The 18,727-nt window shown below is 52.6% G+C and overlaps 2 protein-coding genes across 6 annotated transcripts in view; one reads left to right on the top strand and one right to left on the bottom strand.

Annotated features, from left to right (window-relative positions):
* Nucleotides 1-1,259: 1,259 nt before the first annotated feature.
* Nucleotides 1,260-12,244, bottom strand: EIF4A3 (eukaryotic translation initiation factor 4A3). The gene is made up of 12 exons (XM_033090337.1): nucleotides 12,040-12,244; nucleotides 9,469-9,541; nucleotides 8,406-8,472; nucleotides 7,934-7,996; nucleotides 7,188-7,320; nucleotides 6,879-6,959; nucleotides 5,688-5,829; nucleotides 5,183-5,321; nucleotides 4,449-4,564; nucleotides 2,005-2,112; nucleotides 1,783-1,910; nucleotides 1,260-1,628 (listed from the first exon to the last, which is right to left on the bottom strand). The coding sequence occupies exons 1-12, from the start codon at nucleotides 12,206-12,208 to the stop codon at nucleotides 1,612-1,614; spliced, it is 1,236 nt and encodes a 411-aa protein (XP_032946228.1). The 5' UTR covers nucleotides 12,209-12,244; the 3' UTR covers nucleotides 1,260-1,611.
* Nucleotides 12,245-12,447: 203 nt separating this feature from the next.
* The window catches only part of CARD14 (caspase recruitment domain family member 14), a 29,480-nt gene continuing 23,200 nt past the window's right edge, over nucleotides 12,448-18,727 (top strand). For all 5 annotated transcript variants that reach the window (XM_033090330.1, XM_033090329.1, XM_033090332.1 and 2 more), the window contains exons 1-2: nucleotides 12,448-13,039; nucleotides 16,902-17,334. The gene's annotated coding sequence lies outside the window, so the exon portion shown is untranslated. The remainder of the gene's footprint in view (nucleotides 13,040-16,901; nucleotides 17,335-18,727) is intronic.

The raw sequence follows: 18,727 nt of genomic DNA on the forward strand, positions 1-18,727 counted from the left end.
TGTCATACATCTTGAAGTATCATAATCTACCTTCAGGCAATAGTACACCAGTTCCCATGCAGTTTAAGAACCTCGACTGCATACGCCCACCGCCTTTCTCAGGCTTTGTGCTGCTTCTGTCATATGTACGTTACTTCTTTGTACGTTATTTTTGTTTTCAGCAGTCTTCACAGCCTGAGCGCTCGTGCCCACCAGGACCACAGGGTCCACGAGCTGGGCAGCTGCAGCTCGAGACTTTGCCTGGTGACCCACAAGAAGACAGGCGGGGTCCCCAGGGCGTGTGGCGGAGCTATTCCCCTACAACATGGGTGATTTTCACTCTTAGTTTTCTGTTTTACCAAATTTCCTAGTAATGAACATGCAGTTTTATATAGTCAACGAAAAATGTTTTTAAAAGTACAACAGAATGAGCTGAAAGTGTCTAATCCCAATTCTGTGAAGGGTCTGACGGCAGGATACATACCGCCCAAGAACCAGGCTGCTTTCCAGAAAGTCTGCACCCACGGTGTCAGCCAGCAGAACTCTCTCTCCCCTTTGACAATCACACGGCAAGGCTGAACATTTGCACAACTGTCTGTACTGTTTCCAACTGAGACCTTTCCTAGAAGCATTTGAGGTCGGTTAAGCTTCTCGGCGTCCTTGTTTCCTGTCATCTCCTCCCCGAGTCACTGACCCAGAATCAATCTTGCCAGCCTTGAACCCCTCCAGTGCTTCCCCAAGTGCTCCGGACCTTGCCCCTGGCACCTGGGCACACAGAGCCAAAGCCAACCCACAGCAGTGTCTACGGCCCCCAGCCCTCCAGCTCCTCCCTCCCTCCCTCCTGTCCATGAGTGGGAGCAGGTACCAGGCACGGCTCTTCTCTCTTTCCCGCTACCTTCTTAGTTGGAGACGGAGCTGAACTGCTGTGGCCGGGGCAGTACTGCCACCCCCTTTGCCACAGCTGAGGCACCGCCCTAAACACACTGTATCAGCCCACGTGGTCACCCTCTGTTGGGAAGTCAGAGGAAATCCCTTCCATAAGCTACAATTCCAGGTACTTTGAGTCAGCAGTGAACTTTAAAGTATTTCTAAGCACTCCCCGCCCCGCCCCTCAAGTTGTGTCTTTACCCCAACTGATTTGGGGAGGGGGGACCCAGCAGTTTCCCTGCCTCCATGTCACCGTTTCAGAGATAAGAAAATGGAGTGAAATGACCCACCTACGGTTGTACAGGTTACCAGAAAAGCTGGTGGCACCTTAAGAAAGTTAGGGAGCACATAGGAAAAGTTTTAAAGGTTTAATGAAAAAGACTGAGAGCAAAGCATTATTTACATGTGGTAAGAAAAGGCAACACAACACCCTGCTTACTTTCCTGTTTCACAAAATTTCCTAATATTGACCAGGGATAATCACGGAAAAACGGTTTCGGCCCCAGAAGTACAGGAAAAGTGTTCAGATCAATCACGTCAAAGAGAAACTGCTCCCCCCACAACTCAGGTGACAGCACGGAACCTGTGGCGGTGTCCTGCACGCCCTCCAGACTGTCTTCCGCTCCACACCTGACTGCATTGGACGGCGGCAGGGCACTTCTGAGCCAGCGAGGCCGAACATCTGTACAACTGCCTGCACACTGCTCAGATCAGATCAGCAACTGAAAGCGAAGGAAGACACGTATTTAAGGAACAAGACAAACACAACGAAAATGTCCATTTAATTAAAGACTCCCAACAGACTTCTCAACGACAAACACACAAGGAAGACCCCCCGAGGGCCCCAAACCAGGGACCAGGGAGCCCGCTCCTCACCGTTCATGGGCATCTCATCGATCTGGGTGGAGTAGTACTGCTCAATGTCCCGGAGGATGCGAATGTCATCGTTCTTCACAAAGTTGATGGCCACGCCCTTCCGGCCATAGCGACCCGACCGCCCAATCCTTTGAGAAAGCGGAGTACCTTCAGTAAGCATCGCAGAGAGAAGGGGGCAGGCGCCCAGCCCACGGGGAAGGCCGTGCAGCCTGCAGCGCGTACCTGTGTATGTACAGCTCTCTGTTGTTGGGCAGGTCGTAGTTAATGATGAGAGACACCTGGGGCACGTCCAGGCCCCTGGCCCACACGTCCGTAGAAATAAGCACTCGGCTGCAGAAAGGAAAGGCATTTGAGGTGCCAGCCTCCGTCATAAAGGACTGGCCGCGTCCACAACACACCGAGTCACCCTCACGCTGGTCCTGCTGCCAGCGGCACCACTAGGAGCCGTTCTGAAGGAGCACTGGGGAGGTTCAGGCAGTGAGGTCACGTGCGCTTTCTGACTAACACACTCAGATAATCTTCTACGACGCTGCATACACTGTGTTTAAAGCCAGGCGCACACGACTAACTGGAAAGGCACTGCACTTTGGCCCAGACTCACAAACGGAGTCTCGAGACTTGGGTGCAGTGTTCAGTGTCTACAAGCAAACTTGAAATGCACACACCCCTCCGTCCTCCGCACAGGGCAGTGCGAGGTGGCACAGACCTGCACGTCCACACCGAGGGCACCAGCCCCTCCCCCACAGAGCACCTGCAATGTGGCTGCACTGAAACGAGATGTTCTTGAAGTGGAAAATACACACCGGATGTCGATTACTTAGTAACAAAAAAACCCCCCAAAAACAGCCCAAAGTCTCAATATATTTAATGCTGACTACACGTTGAAATGAAATGCTATCTTGGGTTAAACAGAGAGTATTACTAAAAATCAACTTCACCTGTTTCTCTGTTTTAATGTGGCTGCCAGAAAATGTTTATTACATGTGTGGTGTGAATTCCATTTTTATTGGACGTCGTTGGTCTAGAAGCATTCAAAGTGTTAAAAGACGGGAGAACAGGAGCAAGAACAGGAGCAAGAAGCATTCAAAAAAACACTGGTGTCATGGCCACATAACCACAGACTGGAGCCCGAGGGAGGCGACAATGGGGCCCTGAACACCGAAGGGACAAGGCCAAGCGTCAAGAAATCACGCAAGTGTCACACAGGAGAAGATGAAACCCACACCGAGACACCCCAAGTAAAAACCACTGAAAACAGACACACAAACCTAAAGCGTAGCCAGCAAAGAAGTCACTGTTTTTACAGGAGTGGCAACTAGACTGGCAGCTGAGCACCCAACAGAAACAATTATATCATTGAAGTGTAGCAGAGAAACGAGGACCAGCCTAGACGCTAGCTCAGCACGTCATCAGGGGGACTCCTCAAGATGAAGCCAACGTTTTCAGACAGACTGAAATAGACGGGCTGTTCCCAGCAGACCCAAACTAAATAAAAAAAGACAGTCTTCAGGCAGAAGGAAATTCACCCCAGAGGAAAGTCAGACATAATGGAGAAGAGGTAACAGTTGTGGTAAACATGTGTCTAAGTGTAAATGAATTGTTACATAAAGTGGAAATGCCTTGTGGGGTTTGAAACTGATACAAATGAACACACAGAGGTTTGGGGGGTCGCTGGGTTCTCCGGACTATCAGGAAAAGCCATGAGATCGCAATAAACGGTAGGTGCTGATGACCCGCACTGTACTCTCTAAGGAAACTATCAAATAATGTAAAGAAATCCAACATATTCCTGGGGAAGAGGAATAATTTTTAAAACCCAATATAAAGAAAAAGGAATCACAGAAGATATTAAGATCCACTTGTAAGACAGTCAATTTAAAACCGAATATATCAGTATTTATATTGAATGAAACTAGACTAAATACTCCAATTAAAAGACAGTGATTATCATTAAAACTAAAAGAAAAACCAAACCCAACCCCGCCATCTGCCGCCTGCATGAGAGATACATGTAAAACTGAAGGTCACAAACAGGACGTAAGGGCCGAACGGATGTACAAAGCAGACAGACACTAACCCCAGTAAGGCTGTGAGGCCCCATCAGTAAAGCAGGATTTTAGCCACAAAGCATTTCGAAGACAGAGACAGACACTTTCGTGATAAGAGGTAAATCCCCCAGAAAGACAGTAATTGTGAGGTTGGACGCACACAGTCTGAGGACCCATAAACAAGACGTGATAGAGCCGCAGACGAGTAACCTCATCCTGGCACTGTCAATACTGACGGGAGAGGGAAAAAGGTAAGGATGCAGATGGTCAGAAAACACACTTAGACACTGAAATCCACCGGGGACACGCAGGACACACCCGGGCTTTTGCAGCACACACAGACGTTTGTAAAAGCACCCTGTGTCGGGCCACCAGGCAGGTCACAGGAACGCAATCACATGTGGAATCCACCACAGTGGAATTAAGCTAAAAGCCAATTACAAAAAGATAAACAGAAAATCCCCATTTATTTGGAAACAAAGAAACAAACCTTCCACACGAGGCAACTAACCTACCGAGGCAACCAACCTACCTCGTGAAGGCTGGTGGTCATCACCCCAACTATCGCAGCAGCGGGACCCCCCCACCTGCACAGAAGAGGAGGCTCCGGACACGCACCTGGCGCCGGACCGGAACTCCTTCATGATGGACTCCCGTTCCTTCTGGGGCATGTCCCCATGCATCGATGACACGGTGAAGTTGGCTTCTCGCATCTTCTCCGTCAGCCAGTCGACCTGCAAATCAAGGCAGAAGGTACTGGAAGCTCCTAACCAGGCAGAGGCTGCGCTCGGGACTGGGTTCAGTTTGCTGCAGCACCGACGTGAGCGCTCGTGAATCAAGTGTCCTACCCCTCGGACTACTGATCCTTACTGGACGCGCAGGAAACGTCACTCTGCCCAGCACACAGCGGGGCAAAGATCCTAATTTATCCGTTCCCTGTAAATCTCTCCAGGAAAAAACCCCTCTCACTATGCTTATTTGAAGTTTAAAGTAGAATCTTTTTTGGAATGCGGCCCAACACCTCCTCCTTTTTCGGGGGTGCTGCTGGAGATTCTCAGTTCTGCCTGCACACAGATTGGCGACACCGGGGGACTGTGTGACCACCTGACCACCTACAACCAGCCACACCCAGCATTAATACTTCCATACAGTGTCGTGGACACGTCCGTTTGTTCACGTGTTGTCCACGGCGACCTCTGTGCCAAAGGGCAGAGGTGAAGGTGTCACAGAGACCACGTGCACACAGAGCCGAAAGCACGGCCTCGCAGCCCAGCCAAGTCTGACCCGAGCTGTGGGGAGAGCCGATGTCCGCGTCTCACCACGCGGATGAAAGAGCCGAGGCAGCCGCGCACCTTCCTTTTGGTGTTGCAGAAGATGACCGCCTGCGTGATGGTCAGCGTGTCGTAGAGATCACACAGCGTGTCAAATTTCCACTCTTCTCTTTCCACGGCCACAAAGAACTGCTTGATGCCTTCCAGAGTCAACTCATCACTGGATGACAGAGACAAATCCTGTTATCCTTCGTTCAACTAAGAGTGGAGCGCGCGCAGGCCAGGGGGCCCCGCCAGGCTGGCCGGTGAGCCCCTGCCCGCGCCTCCCGCTGGCCCACACCCTCCCAGAAGTCACTTCTACCGCGCGGGCCCAAGCTCTGGGGCTGTCTGAGCCTTTAACAACGGCTACCGCCCTGGATGTGGTTCCAAACACAAGAGCACACTCATATGCCTTCAGACACCGATAAACCAACACCGTCAACTGATTTTGAAATCTGGAATTACTGGGTCTGAGGCCGGCTCCCCACACAAGAAAATTAGACTTTTCCCTCTGTGAAACCCCAGCACGGCTTGTCTCGATCCCTACCGTTTCACCAGGATGCGGATAGGGTCGGTCATGAACTTGTTGGTCATCTCCAGGATTTCGTGGGGCAGCGTGGCGCTGATGAGCACCACCTGCGTGGCTGGGGGCAGGTACCTGTACACGTCATAAATCTGCTCTTTGAAACCTGGGGTGAGGGGCAAGACCCGGGGAGCTGGTTAGGTGTGCACGCGGGAGGGAAGGAGCGTCCCACGCTCACATCTGGTGAGATGCGGACTTATGCCTGTGAAGTGACAGCTCCTCCCAAGGAACCTTTTCCACACCGCCGACCAATCCCACAGATTTCTTCTGCTCCTCTGCCTGCCCCGTGGGCTCTGGGGGTCCCCACCCCAAGAGTCCTGGATGCCAACAGTTACAAGCAAGACACCTGAGCCCTGAGTCACCCACACTTGGGTGCCTGCACGTGGCCTTGACTCAGTGCCAGCTGCTGCTGCCCTGTGAGGATTTGCGTCCCCTGTGGCCTGATCTGCCGCGTTTTAAGAGAATCCAGAGACCTGGATTTTTACCAAAAAAACTCCCAATTAAAAAAAAACCCAAAGTCTCCCACAAAAACCAAAACACTATGTTGTACACCTGAAACTAACAATGTTACATGTCAATTACACCTCAATAAAAAAGCTGCCAGTTAAATAGGCAACTCATTTACGTGATTTAATATGGTGCAGGCTGAACAAGAGCCCAGATAACCAAAAGAATGACAGGTTACACAAACGAGGCGTCATCTGTACAACAGAACGCCCTGCTGCCACAAACACAGCCCGCTGGCATACCACTTACACCCCCTCAGCCACCCACACGCACCTCAGCTGCTCGCCTGTGTCACCTGCACCAACCACCGCACACGAAGAGTGGTGTCCTATCTGTGCGGGTTGAAATGCTACCGTACAAAGCCCAACCATAAAACGACCACAGCATGGGCTCTATGTTCCTATGGCCCCCAAGGCAAAACTGTTTTCCACAAAGAAAAAACTACTTACTGTGTTTCCGCGAAAATAAGACCTAGCCGGACCATCAGCTCTAATGCGTCTTTGGGAGCAAAAATTAATATAAGACCTGGTCTTATGGGTCTTATTTTCAGGGAAACACAGTATGCTAAGAACACTTTCATTATCTCCACGTTTCAATTTTACAAAGAATTATTTGTTGGTAGAAAATTAGTTCTCTCGTTCCTCATACCTTTATTCAACATTTCATCAGCCTCATCCAAAACCAACATCTTGATAGCACGTGTCCTCAAACTTCTGCGACGGATCATGTCTACAAAATTCGAGTTGGAAATAATGAGAGACATCAGGCTACGAGGAAAGAACTAGCCACTTCATCGGGTTTGCGCAGCATTTCAGAGCCCTTCCCTCCAGGTCCTATACACGCGTGACGGCGAGCAGAAGCCGCCATGAGCGGATGACACCGAGACGACCTGACCGCCTGAGCACTTCTCACAGATACTACCGCTTGCAGCACCTCTGGCACAGACGAAGCACTCACCGAAGACGCGGCCAGGCGTGCCGGCCACGACGTGCTGCCCGTAGTCCAGTTTCCTGATGTCCTCCCCCACGTTGGTGCCCCCGATGCAGGCGTGACACTGGACGTTCATGTAGTCACCCAGCGCGAGCAGGCCCTGGATTAAAACACAGGGTCACGGCCATGGCCTGCGTCTAGGCCACTGGGAGGTCAGAAACATCTGCATTTCCCGAAAAGGAAGGTCACTGCTATTCCAGTAAGATTCCAGCAAGCACGGAGGCCACTATTTACACCTAAGGAGCCCAGTTCTCCTCTTGCTACATAGTCTTCTCTGCACCGAGTGAGATGAAGGCAGTTTTACTGGTTCCCTATCATCCAAAAGCGATACATGATAACAGAAAATACCTATGCAAAACTCATACTCCTGTCCACCCTCAGTATTAACGTATATCCTTCCTAAATGTTTACAATACGTATAACATAGTTACCATTATTTTTATTAAAATGCATTTTTTTGTTGTTGGAAAAAACACTACAATTCTAAGACTGCAAAAAACTATTGGAATCATGTAAGCTACACTAAAAATGACTTCATACAAAACAGCGACTCATGTAACATATAATGATTTATGGCAAACTGTTAGGAGTCAGGGAAAACAAAGTGAGGGCATAGAAAACCAGCATTCAATGAAGTCCCTCAGCCGGCCCTTTGGGACTGGGCTCGAGAGCAGCTCCCGCACACACGACACTGCCCCCTGGGACTGTCTCACCTTCTGAATCTGCACAGCCAACTCTCTCGTTGGGGCCAAGATCAAAGCCTGGGTTTCACGAACCTGGTAAAATAATTCGTCAGAAAAGAGACTCCTCAGTATTTTCAAGGTAGACGATGCTACTTCAGACTCAAATCTGTTTTCAACTTATCACATGTTAACCACACCGCTGACTTCCAACAGAGCTAATTGAAAGTTACTGTTCCGGAAACCACATATCCAGCCATAAAGGGGCAGACTGGTCAGCATTCTAGTTTGCAGACAAGAATTTCCACGTTTAAAAAATTGCCCAGTTTAAACAAATAGTAATTTATGGTAACGTGTTAGTAAGCTCAAATATTAGTGTGCAATTTTCTCCTAAAAAAGGCGCTGAGTCAGTACAACCAGAGACATATAAAAACTGTACTTCTTGAACACTGCAGTGACAGGGGAAAAGGAAGTCTTTCCCAAGCATAGACAGAGCGGAAATCACCTGAATGTCCAAACACTGGAGGACGGAAATACTGAAGGTGGCAGTCTTACCGGTGCCAGACTGAGACCTGTTAGGAAAACACAGACGAGTGGGACTTACAACCGAGGGCCACATGCCACTGTCCCCATTCACACAACGCCGCCAGAGTGTTCCGAGGGGTGGGAGCACTGGACGGCTTCCTCCAAGCAGTTGCCCCCAACCCCCAAACAGACCAACATCTTAACTGTGATCCTAACTGCCAGGGGGTGGGACTCAGCATGGTGTCACCACTTTTAAATCACAGGGGACAAGGACAGTGGCTGTGGTTTTTGCATCAGGGTGACGGAGCTGCAAAATCTGGACCGCCAGCAAGTGCTCCAGGTGGCAGAAAAAGAGAGCTTCCCTTCCTGTAAATATCATTCAGGACCAAAACCATCCTCCAATTTCTCTCTCTTCTTCTTCTTCTTTTTTTTTTTTTTGGTAAATGAGTCTTTAAAAACTACACAAATTGGGAACAAAGCTATTAAGAGTATTGTATACAATGCCACATGCCCACTGGTAGGTAAGCAAAGCTGACAAAAAAAAAAAAAAAAGGAAACTAACTTTCTAGAATAGCAAACACAAAAATAAAAACAAAAGAACAAAACACCGTGTGGCTCAAGTCATGGAAAGGGTTGCTAACGAATCTATAAAAACAGAAAACCGGTCACCCCGAAGCATTTAAGTGCACAGCTGACCCTGGTACAGCAGTGTTTGGGGAGGTCAAGCTCCCTCCCAGACCAAAATCCACATATAGCTTTGGACGCCCCCAAAACTGAACTATAATAGGATACTGCTGACCGGCAGCCTTACCCATAATGTAAGCAACTGCGTTCCTTACGTTATCTACTATATTCTTACAATAAAGTAGCTGGAAAAAAGAAAATGTTACCAATAAACCGTAAGGGAGAGAATAATACCTTCAGCGTATTTACTGAATACAATCGCGTGTAAGTGGCACTACACAGCTCACAGCCGTGTTGTTCCAGGGTCACCTGAGCTGGCTTTACCAGAGCATGTGACCCCTCCGTGCGAGCAGACTTACTGTGCGATGACGTCTCTCCCTTTAATGATCTGCTTGATAGCTCGCTGCTGGATTGCCGATGGCTTTTCAAATCCTGTAAAGAAAACCAGAACAAATTAGCTCGAACCTCTAGCCCCACATCTTTACACCCATATACTGTAAGCTCCTTGGGACAGAGATGGCATCTTCTTTTAACCCCCACCCCACCCCTCCTAACCCCATGTCCAACATACCAAGCGCTCAAGAAACAGCTGCTGAAATTGGGCAGAAGTGGCCTTTTATACTGACTGACGCGGGCCCTTATTTTACAAGGAACACCCTTGCAGAGTATAACGACTCCTAGTTGGGTTGAAAACACACAAAATGGTGGTGGTGGTACTCCTGGAGAAAGGGTGGGGGAGGCCCACATTTTAGCCTATGTAATTACTTCTGTGCTGTCTGACTACCTTACAATCACCTGCGTTGCTTTTCTTTTTTACATTACTTTTGAATTAAAACAAGGAAAATCAATTCATTAATGCTGTAACCACCACTCTTTCGTGTCAGCATTACGTCTGCAGGTTGTTTGCTTCGTCTGCAACTGCACATAAGCTACTGTTCAGGCGGCCCTGTGGGGTGGTCAGCGCCCGGTTCCTCCCTGTCGTGACGCGGGGGCGACAGGAAAGGCACCACCACCACCCATCCCTCTCGCACAGCAGGGTAAGTGACCGAGGGAGGAGCCCACTCAGAAGGAACAGAAATATTGTCCAAGTAAACAAAACCGCATGTACCAAACTGTATTTTAACTAGTTTGGTAGTACTTTAAAATGTAGTACAATTTCCCATCTAACACTAAAGCAACTACAATAGGTGATTTAAACCCCTCATGATGACCAAGCACATGGACGGGAAACTAAAAACCGCGTTTGACGGCAGGGCTGTCAGCCTCACTCCAAAGCCTGACTGCAACTTCCCCTGCCATCCTCTCAGCACCTGCTCTGCTCTGTCTACACCGCGGTGATGTCAAGGGCTGTTGGGTAAAAGATGGCCCAGTCCCAGGTGTGAGGCAGATGCAGACCACTCCCATCGGCACCCCCGACCCCACCTCTTTCAGGGCTCCCCACTTAGACACCTGCCTCCCCGGCATCTCCAGCGGGATGGCTTGCAGGCCCCTCAAGTTCACCATGTCCTAGACAGAGCCCCTGATTTTGCCTCCCTCGGGCGCTCCCCACCTAAGCAAATGGCAGCACCACCCGCCTGTTAAGCCATTAAGCCATATTTAGGCCAGTAGCAGAAACCGCATCTTCAAAGCCATCATGTCTTGATCCTGTGTTGCTTTATCTCCTGGGGGGCTGTGATCAGTGCACCCGGGCGGTGTGTGACCTGGGGCCGGGGCGTGGAGCCCTGAAACCCTGTCACTGACGGGGGCACAGCCTCGTTCACCCTCCTATAAAACTCCATCCCCCTTTGCTCGGGGGGTTATGATCTTCTCCCTCTGCTGGCTCCACCAGCCTGACCTCCTGCAGCTCAAACAGCCAAATAAACTCTAACAGACCACTCTTGGTCTCCCGCGAATCATTCCTCTGGTGTGTCTACCACCACCGGCTCAACACAGGAATCGCATGCCCCCTTTCCTCTGCTGCTCGGACTCGGCCCCTCAGGGAGCCTCGTAGCACCCGTCTCCGGGGGGTGCTCACCATCACCTCTGCCCTGGCCAGGAGCAAAAGCTTCCTAACTCGTCCCCCTGCCCCTCTCCTGCCCTACCTCCCCTCAAATCCAGACACCCGGATAACATCTGTAAGTAACTCTGACGGCCTCACCTCCTGGCTTCCATCCTCCAATGGCTGCCCACTGCTCTTACAAATCAAACTCAAACGTTTTATCACCTAACGTGACGCTTTTCAAAAGCTGGCCCTGGTCCCCTCTCCCAGCTCATCATCCCTGGGCTCCCAGGACAGCAGGCTTCTTTCTGTTCCTGGACTGCACCCCGCTCAGGGAACGCGGGGCCCCGGCATCGGCTGCTCCCGCGGCCCAATTCCACCCCCGTCTTCTCGTAACGGGCTCCCTGCTCCAGCTCTCAGCTCACCGTCGACTCCTCCTGGGAGCCCCCTCGTCTACCGGCTCTATTTCAACCCCCGCTCCCCCCAAGTCACACTCCAGGTATCCCGCTTTCTTGTCTTCACAGCCGTTATCACTCCCCGAAGCGACCTGGGCTACGTGCCGTCCTTCCCGCAGACGACGTAAGCTCCCCGGGGCACGAAGGCGCCCGGCTCACCGCTAACGCCGGTACCCGGAGCCGCGCTCGGCCCTAACACCTGCCGGCGCGAGACCGTACCGGCTGAATGAACGACTCGGAAACGCCCGGAAGACTTCGCAGTTCTTGAGGAACCAGCGCGGGGCTCTGCCGCGAGGACCCCACACCGAGCCCACGGACGCGGCGTGGGGACGGCGTGCTGGGGGCGGAGGGCGCCCAGCAGCGGCCCCAGGCCTCGCTCCACGCCGGGCCTCAGCTCCGACCCGCGGCGTCCGGCGCCGGCCCCCCCCGCCCGCGCCCCGCGGCCCCCGCCTCGCCCCCCGCGCTCCCGCCCGCGCCCCGGGCCTGCGCCCACTCACCGTAGGCGTAGATGCCGCGCAGCAGATCCTCCCTCAGGCCCATGGTGTCGAACGTGGGGGTCACGTCCACCTCCTCGCTGGTCTCGAACTCCACTTTGGTCATGTCTTCCTCTTTGAGCAGCCGCTTCCGCGCCGAGCCCGAGGTGGCCATCGTGGCTGAGGCCGCCATGATCCCGGGTCGGCTGAGAGCGGAGCGCGCGCGGCAGCGCACAGCGGAAACAGGGCCCGAGGCCGCCGCCGACAGGAACTGACGTCACCGCGCAGGCGCGCGGCTTGCGTAGAGCGTGCGTGCGAGCGTGCGTCAGGGCCGCGCCTCAGCAGGGACGCGGAGCCCCTCGTCCCGCGACGCGGAAGGGTTGCTCGCCCCAGGAAAAGGGGCGGAGTTCCTGATGCTCTCGCGCCAAGTCAGCTCCCGCGGGATCTCACGGTGGGTGGGGCCTCGGGAGTTCGGAGGAAGATGCTTTGGTGCTGAGGCGGCGGCGGCCCCGCGGCCGTGTCCTCCGCGCGGGCCGAGCCCGGGCGCCCCTGTTCCGAATGGAGCCCCAGGCGGCCCTGCCTCAAGTGGCACCCGGGGCGAGGGCCCCCCAGTGCGCACGTCCCCCCGTTTAAACGCTTATTCCGACGTTGGCGCTGGCCGGGGCCGGAGGGCGCGGGCACAACGTGGGAGATGGGTTAGTGCTCATGGCTGAGGTCCCGTGTGCTGGGCCGCGGAGGACGCGTCGCGGGAGGCCACGATCGGCCTGTGAGAGCTGACTTGGCTGTGTGAGCTGCGGGCGGGCGGCGTCCCCGCACCGGGACCCAGCACCGGCTGCGTGACCGTGGGGACGCGCCCGCGTTTGACGCTGCAGCCCCGACCTCCGTAAATTCCTACCCCCGGAGACCACGGCCTTGTGCTGCCCTGGAGGACGTGAACTAGTTGTGCCTCTGCCGGTGGTGCCACCTGACCCTCCACTTCCGGCTGCAGAGCCGGCCTCCCCGCCTGGCCTGTGTCCCCCCCGGGGTACGAACACTGTGTGTCTTTCCCTCTGTGAACGTGACTCCCGCACGCCGCCAGCTCGGTCCTTTCTCGTTGACTCCTTGGCTCGCGTCACCCGGCGCGCCCTCACCCGGGGCCTCTGCCCGGGACTGCCGGAACTCCGGCCCGTGGGGAAGGCGAGTTTAGTTAACGCTGGACGCTCGGGTCACCCGCTACACCCGGCAGCGCAGCGGGCACTGGGTTGCACAGGTTGCCAGCAAAGGAGTGAGGGCTTCTCGGCCAAGCCCTCACCCTGACGTCAGAGTAAGTCCAGTCCTTAGAGCTAATTGACCTGCTAAACGTACCTAAGAAGGATGCCGGTATTAATCAAATATGAAGTACTTATAAAGCCGAGTTTCTTTCTTAGACTTTAAATAGAAGTTCTTAGGTCTTCTCACTCCACGAGGGATCATCCATCCGGTGCCTTCTCGGGGGTTGCGCACACTCTGGTTTTGCCAGCTGCGTGCTTGTCTAGGGCTGTTTGTCAAATGCGCACAGATTCCAAAGACGTCCCAGCTCATGCCTAATGTTTACGTTGATTATGTTGAAATGACATTTTAGATGTACTGACTTACTTAAATTCACTTCACCTGTTTCTTTTTACTATTACAGTGTAGCAACGAGAAACATTTTAATTCTATATGAGATTCTGATTGGTCTTGCTGCCCTAAGTACTTAACGCATGTAAAATAAGCACCAGGAGTGTGGGGGGGACTAGGGAATTGGAGGTTACTGACTTGAGGAATTCTGGCTGTGGGGACAGAGCCCTAAAAAGCAGTTTCCAGGCTCTCGCTCGGCCTCACATAGTAAAGGTGCTGGCTCAGGTAGTAAATGGCCGTCGACTGTGATCAAATGGCCATCAGCTGTGGCTAGTTGGCCGTCAGCTGTAACCAGTGAGCCATTGGCCACTAATATAACTGCTGTGGCTAGCAAGTGGGGGCTAGCAAGAAGAGGGTGGCTGAGTCTGCAAGCGGCGCAGTGAGGATTGAGAATTGTGTGGCTCCTGGTTCCTGTGTCTCCAACCCAGCCGCCAGCAAGAGTATAGTGGTGTGACTCCCCTACCGATGGCTCCGTGGGTGTTCCTTTTTTTTTTTTTAATTTTATTTTTTAAATTTATGGGGGTGACAATTGTTAGTAAAATTACATAGATTTCAGGTGTGCAATTCTGTATCACATCATCCATAAATCACACTGTGTGTTCACCACCCAGAGTCAGCTCCCCTTCCATCACCATAGATTTGATCCCCCTCACCCTCATCCCCCACCCCCCAACCCCCTTACCCTCTGGTAACCACCAAATTACGTTCCCCAGATTAATTTCGTGGGTGTTCCTTTTTGGCCTCACCATATCCTGCATTCTTGTGTGGGGAGCGGGAGGGAGACCCTGCAGGCCGCCCCGCACGACACTGGCTTCACACAACACTGGCTTCGGAGAGGAGGGGAAGAAATGATTGCGCTCTTCTGGTGCCGAGAGGATGATGGCCTCTTCTGCACTTTGGAATTTTTATCTTTTTCGGGATCCACCTACACTTATTTTTTGCCTTCACACTTTTATGGTATTTTATGCTGTTTTCCTGGCAAAGTCCCCTTTGTTGTGTCTGAATACACCTCTAAAGGGTCTCTTCCTTAGGTTTGGGACCAATAACCTTCTAGCTTTCCAGGCCAGAGTCCATGAAAATGACAGAAGCTGTGTGGTGGGGGGGTGTCAAGTCAGTCTCTTGGTGGACGGTGCTCTTGGAGCAATAGGGAACAAAGCGTACTTCGTCTTTGTCCTCTTGGGGTCAGTCTAATCCGGGGGATGACCTCTCCCCCCAGATAGACTCTGTCTCCTGCGCTTCACCTCCCACACCCTTTATATTTGGGGCCAGGTATTATCTCACCTGATTAGACCAATATCAGGGAAGGCCCATGTCTGTTTTGTTCCCCATCACTGCTGTAGCACACAGTAAGTGTGCCTGCATGTCCGGGGCAAGAGGACAGGAGGGACACTGGAGGGGGCCTGAGTTCACGCCAGCGTGTTGGGGAAGACGGATGACGCTGGGCTGCGCCTCCGATCTGCCTCTTTCCCTGGCCCAGGCTGGACTCCCGAGTGCAGTCAGTGAAAGGGGTGGGCCTCGTCCAGGGGCGGGACGAGGTTTCGAGGTTTCGGTGGGTGCTGTAGGGCTGGGCTGAGCTGGATTTCCATGAGTCATCACCACGGGAATTGACATCCTGGATCCAAGGGGCTGTCCCCAAACAGCACCTTCCTGCCAGGAACCCCACCTACTACCTGGTACTCAATGGCAGACTCTTTCTAGGTGCTGCCCTCTCTAACCCACCCACCAGGCGGGCAGCCGACGAAGCTCCGCCTGAACCCGCCGGACTGGACTGCTGACCCCGCACTGCTGGCGTCCAGTATCAGGGCAGCAGATGTGCACACAGCACCCCTGAGATGCTAGACTGGGTGGAGAAAGGACAGACAGTGCTGCCCTCACAGAACCTGTGTTCCAGAACAGGGCAAGCCCAACAAAACATGCAAAACAGGAAGATAATTGCAGGTTTTATAGCCAGTCTGCTGCAAACGAAACGAGGCAAAGTGGAAGGGAGTTAGGAGGTTGCTGACTTACCAGGTGGCTGGAGAAAGGTGCCATATGAATTGTGAGAGGAGGTGGCCACCGAAACACGAGGTGGGGGAGGCGGGGTTCTAGGGAGAAGGGACGGAGTGCAACGACTCCCCGGAGGGGTAGGGTATTGGCACGTCAAAGGACAAGGCCAGGGTGGTTGTGGCATCATGAATGCAGGCGAGGTGGGGAGTGGGAGGAGGGGAACAGGGACAGATCAGGAAAGGTCTTACAGACAAGGAGATGGAGGCTAAAGGCACCGTAGTTGCCACAGTAGCCACTTCAGGGTGCGTTCTTTGCGGGGACAGGAACGCGTTCTGATAATCAGTGTAAAAGATGGCCTGGCTCTGCTATACGAAGGACAAGAATTCTTGTCCTCTGGAGGTCACAGGCTCATAGTGGGGAGGAGGGCAAGAAGCAAACAAGGAACTAGGATATGTAATATGTCAGGGAGCAATGGGTCCAATACAGAAAAATCAGGGCAAGGTGGAGGGACGGCCAGGGTGGGAAGTCTATGATTTTAGATAGAGTGGTCTGGAAAGCCCTCTCTGGAAGGTGGCCCTTGAGTGGAGTCCTGAAGGAGGTGAGGGAAAAAGCATTCCAGGCAGAGCGAACTGCAGGTGCAAAGGCCCTGGGGTAGGAGTGTGCACGGAGCATTCACAGACTAGCAAGGAGGCCCCTGTGTGTGGCATGTTGAACGGGAATTAGGTCATCAAGTACAAGATAAGCAGGGCTTTGTGTCTGGGTCATGGTGAGGACTTGGGGGCTTCTAGATCAAAGGGAAAGACGTGACCGGACTCCCCCTTTAAGAGGATTGCTCTGCCTGCTGTGTTGAGAACTAGCTTTGGGGGCAAGGGAGGAAGCAGCTAGGAGATCATTGCAGGGGTACAGGTAGGTGGTGATCAGGGCACAGCCATGCAGGTGTCAAGCAGCGATCCGATTCTGGACATGTATTAGCCTACCGTGTTTCCCCGAAAATCAGACCAAGCTGCACCATCAGCTCTAATGCGTCTTTTGGAGCAAAACTTGATACAAGACCCGGTGTTATTTTACTATAAAACCGGGTCTTATGTAATATAATATAGTATAATATAATATAATAATACCAGGTCTTATATTAATTTTTGCTTTAAAAGATGTATTAGAGCTGATGATGGTCTGGCTAGGTCTGATTTTTGGGGAAACGCAGTCGAAGAACCAAGACTGTCATCTGAATCTAAATAGTAGTCATCAAATGCTGATTTCAGGTGCATCCATTGGAATTGTAAGATACTTCCCGTACTTGATCATGAGAACCAAAGAAAGTCTCCAGGATTCATCCCAGTCTCCCCAGCACTTTCCCTGAGGGGTTATGATGAACCGGCTGACTGTTCACAAAGGAAGGAGGATCGTCCCCCATCCTGTCAATCACCACCTTCTGCAGTCATTTCCAGAAGCTTCCCATGGCTCTCACAATGGCAAAACGAACTCTGCACATGGCAGTCCTGCTGTGGGAGTGTCCTGGGGCCTCAGGGATGCGCGGAGGCCCCGTGTAGGGCATCACTTCCATGGGCAGGGCCCGGCAGACACGCCTGTCAAACCTGCTTGCTCTCTGCTTCTCAACCAAGAGTGTGACACAGTCAGTCATCCTCCTGGAGCACGAGGACAGTCAGCGCATGGAGTCCCTGCCGAGGAGAGCAGGTCAGCACAGCAGGGGAGGGTGGGCAGGCCCGGATGGATGGCGGCTGAGAGCTGTCCTTGGGGGGTGGGGGGTGCTAGGGGCGGCTTCCTCCTCATCAAAGGTGGGGCCTGGTTTGTGAAGGTTTTGCTGGGTTCAGTTGCATGGACATCGGCTGCTGAGTCCCACCTTCATGTAAGACAGTTGGGGCCGTGATGGATGAAGGAATGCACTGTTTTGTACTCTGATCTCAGCATTGTTGCCCCAGGGCGAAAGAAAGGGGAAGGAGGGTTTCTAAGTTCAGGTACGAAGTGAGTGCGACCAGCTGCCTGCTCTTGGTGGCAAGGGCACAGCCAGACATAAAGTGGCACTTTGGTGTGGATTTGAGCCAGGGGTGCGAGGGAGGGCTTCTTCCTTTGGTGCTTGGTGCCCTTCTGCCTCTCCCATCGTATTTATGAATCATCAATTCCCCTAAGCTTCCTCTAACGCATTCCTTCCTCTGTGGAGTCCCGTGCGGACGAGTGCATGTACACGTATTTTCTCCTTCGCCCACTTCGAAGGCAATAACACTGAGCCTTAAGGTGTGGCCAGTGCTGGCGTGGGAGGGACCCAACCCGAGGACCCCATCTAGGTGCTCAGGCCTCTTCTGACCTTAGGCACCCCTAGAATGGCTGTAGAGGAAGAGCGTCCTTAGGGGTCTGTGGGCTAAATTTGCTTTACTGTTGGGACTCACCCCTGTTTAAATTGGGGCTGAGTTTTTGAAAAGAAACCCCCACATTTTGTATTGCCCTTCGGGGTCCATTGCAAGCTGCTTCACTGCAGGAAGAATGGGCTAGAGTGGCTGCTCCTGGGCCACACTCACTTATACCCAAACCCCAATATGGCTTTGGGGGTCCCAGGATCCAGGAGCAACAGTTGGTTGGCATTTAGAAAGTCCTGGAACAACTTCTATCTTGAGCTGGCCCTGACTTTCTGAGTTCACTTTGATTGATGGGGGGGTCTGAGAAAAGCCAAATGCTGTCAGACCTCCCATGGGAGGCAAGTGGGGGGGGCTGTCGGACCAGAAGACCCTCCCAGAGCAGGCTGTCACCCCTGGACCGGCCTTGGGAAGGCACCCGAAGTTCCTGCAGGCCTGTGGGACTCAGTTCCCTGCCGGTCCTGATCACTGGGCCTGCTCACCGATCTGAGTACCTGGAGCTGGCCACGTGGCCCCTTGGCAACTGTGTAATATAATACCAGAGAGCAAGCCAGGTGTAATTTGCTAAAAACAAAAACTGTGTTTCCCCAAAAATAAAACCTAGCCAGACCATCAGCTCTAGTGCATCTTTTGGAGAAGAAATTAATATAAGACCCAGTATTATATAAGACTCAGTATTATATTAAAATAAGACCGGGTCTTATATTAATTTTTGCTCC

Source organism: Rhinolophus ferrumequinum, chromosome 21 (assembly GCF_004115265.2).
Source record: "Rhinolophus ferrumequinum isolate MPI-CBG mRhiFer1 chromosome 21, mRhiFer1_v1.p, whole genome shotgun sequence".
NCBI classification, from domain to species: domain Eukaryota; kingdom Metazoa; phylum Chordata; class Mammalia; order Chiroptera; family Rhinolophidae; genus Rhinolophus; species Rhinolophus ferrumequinum.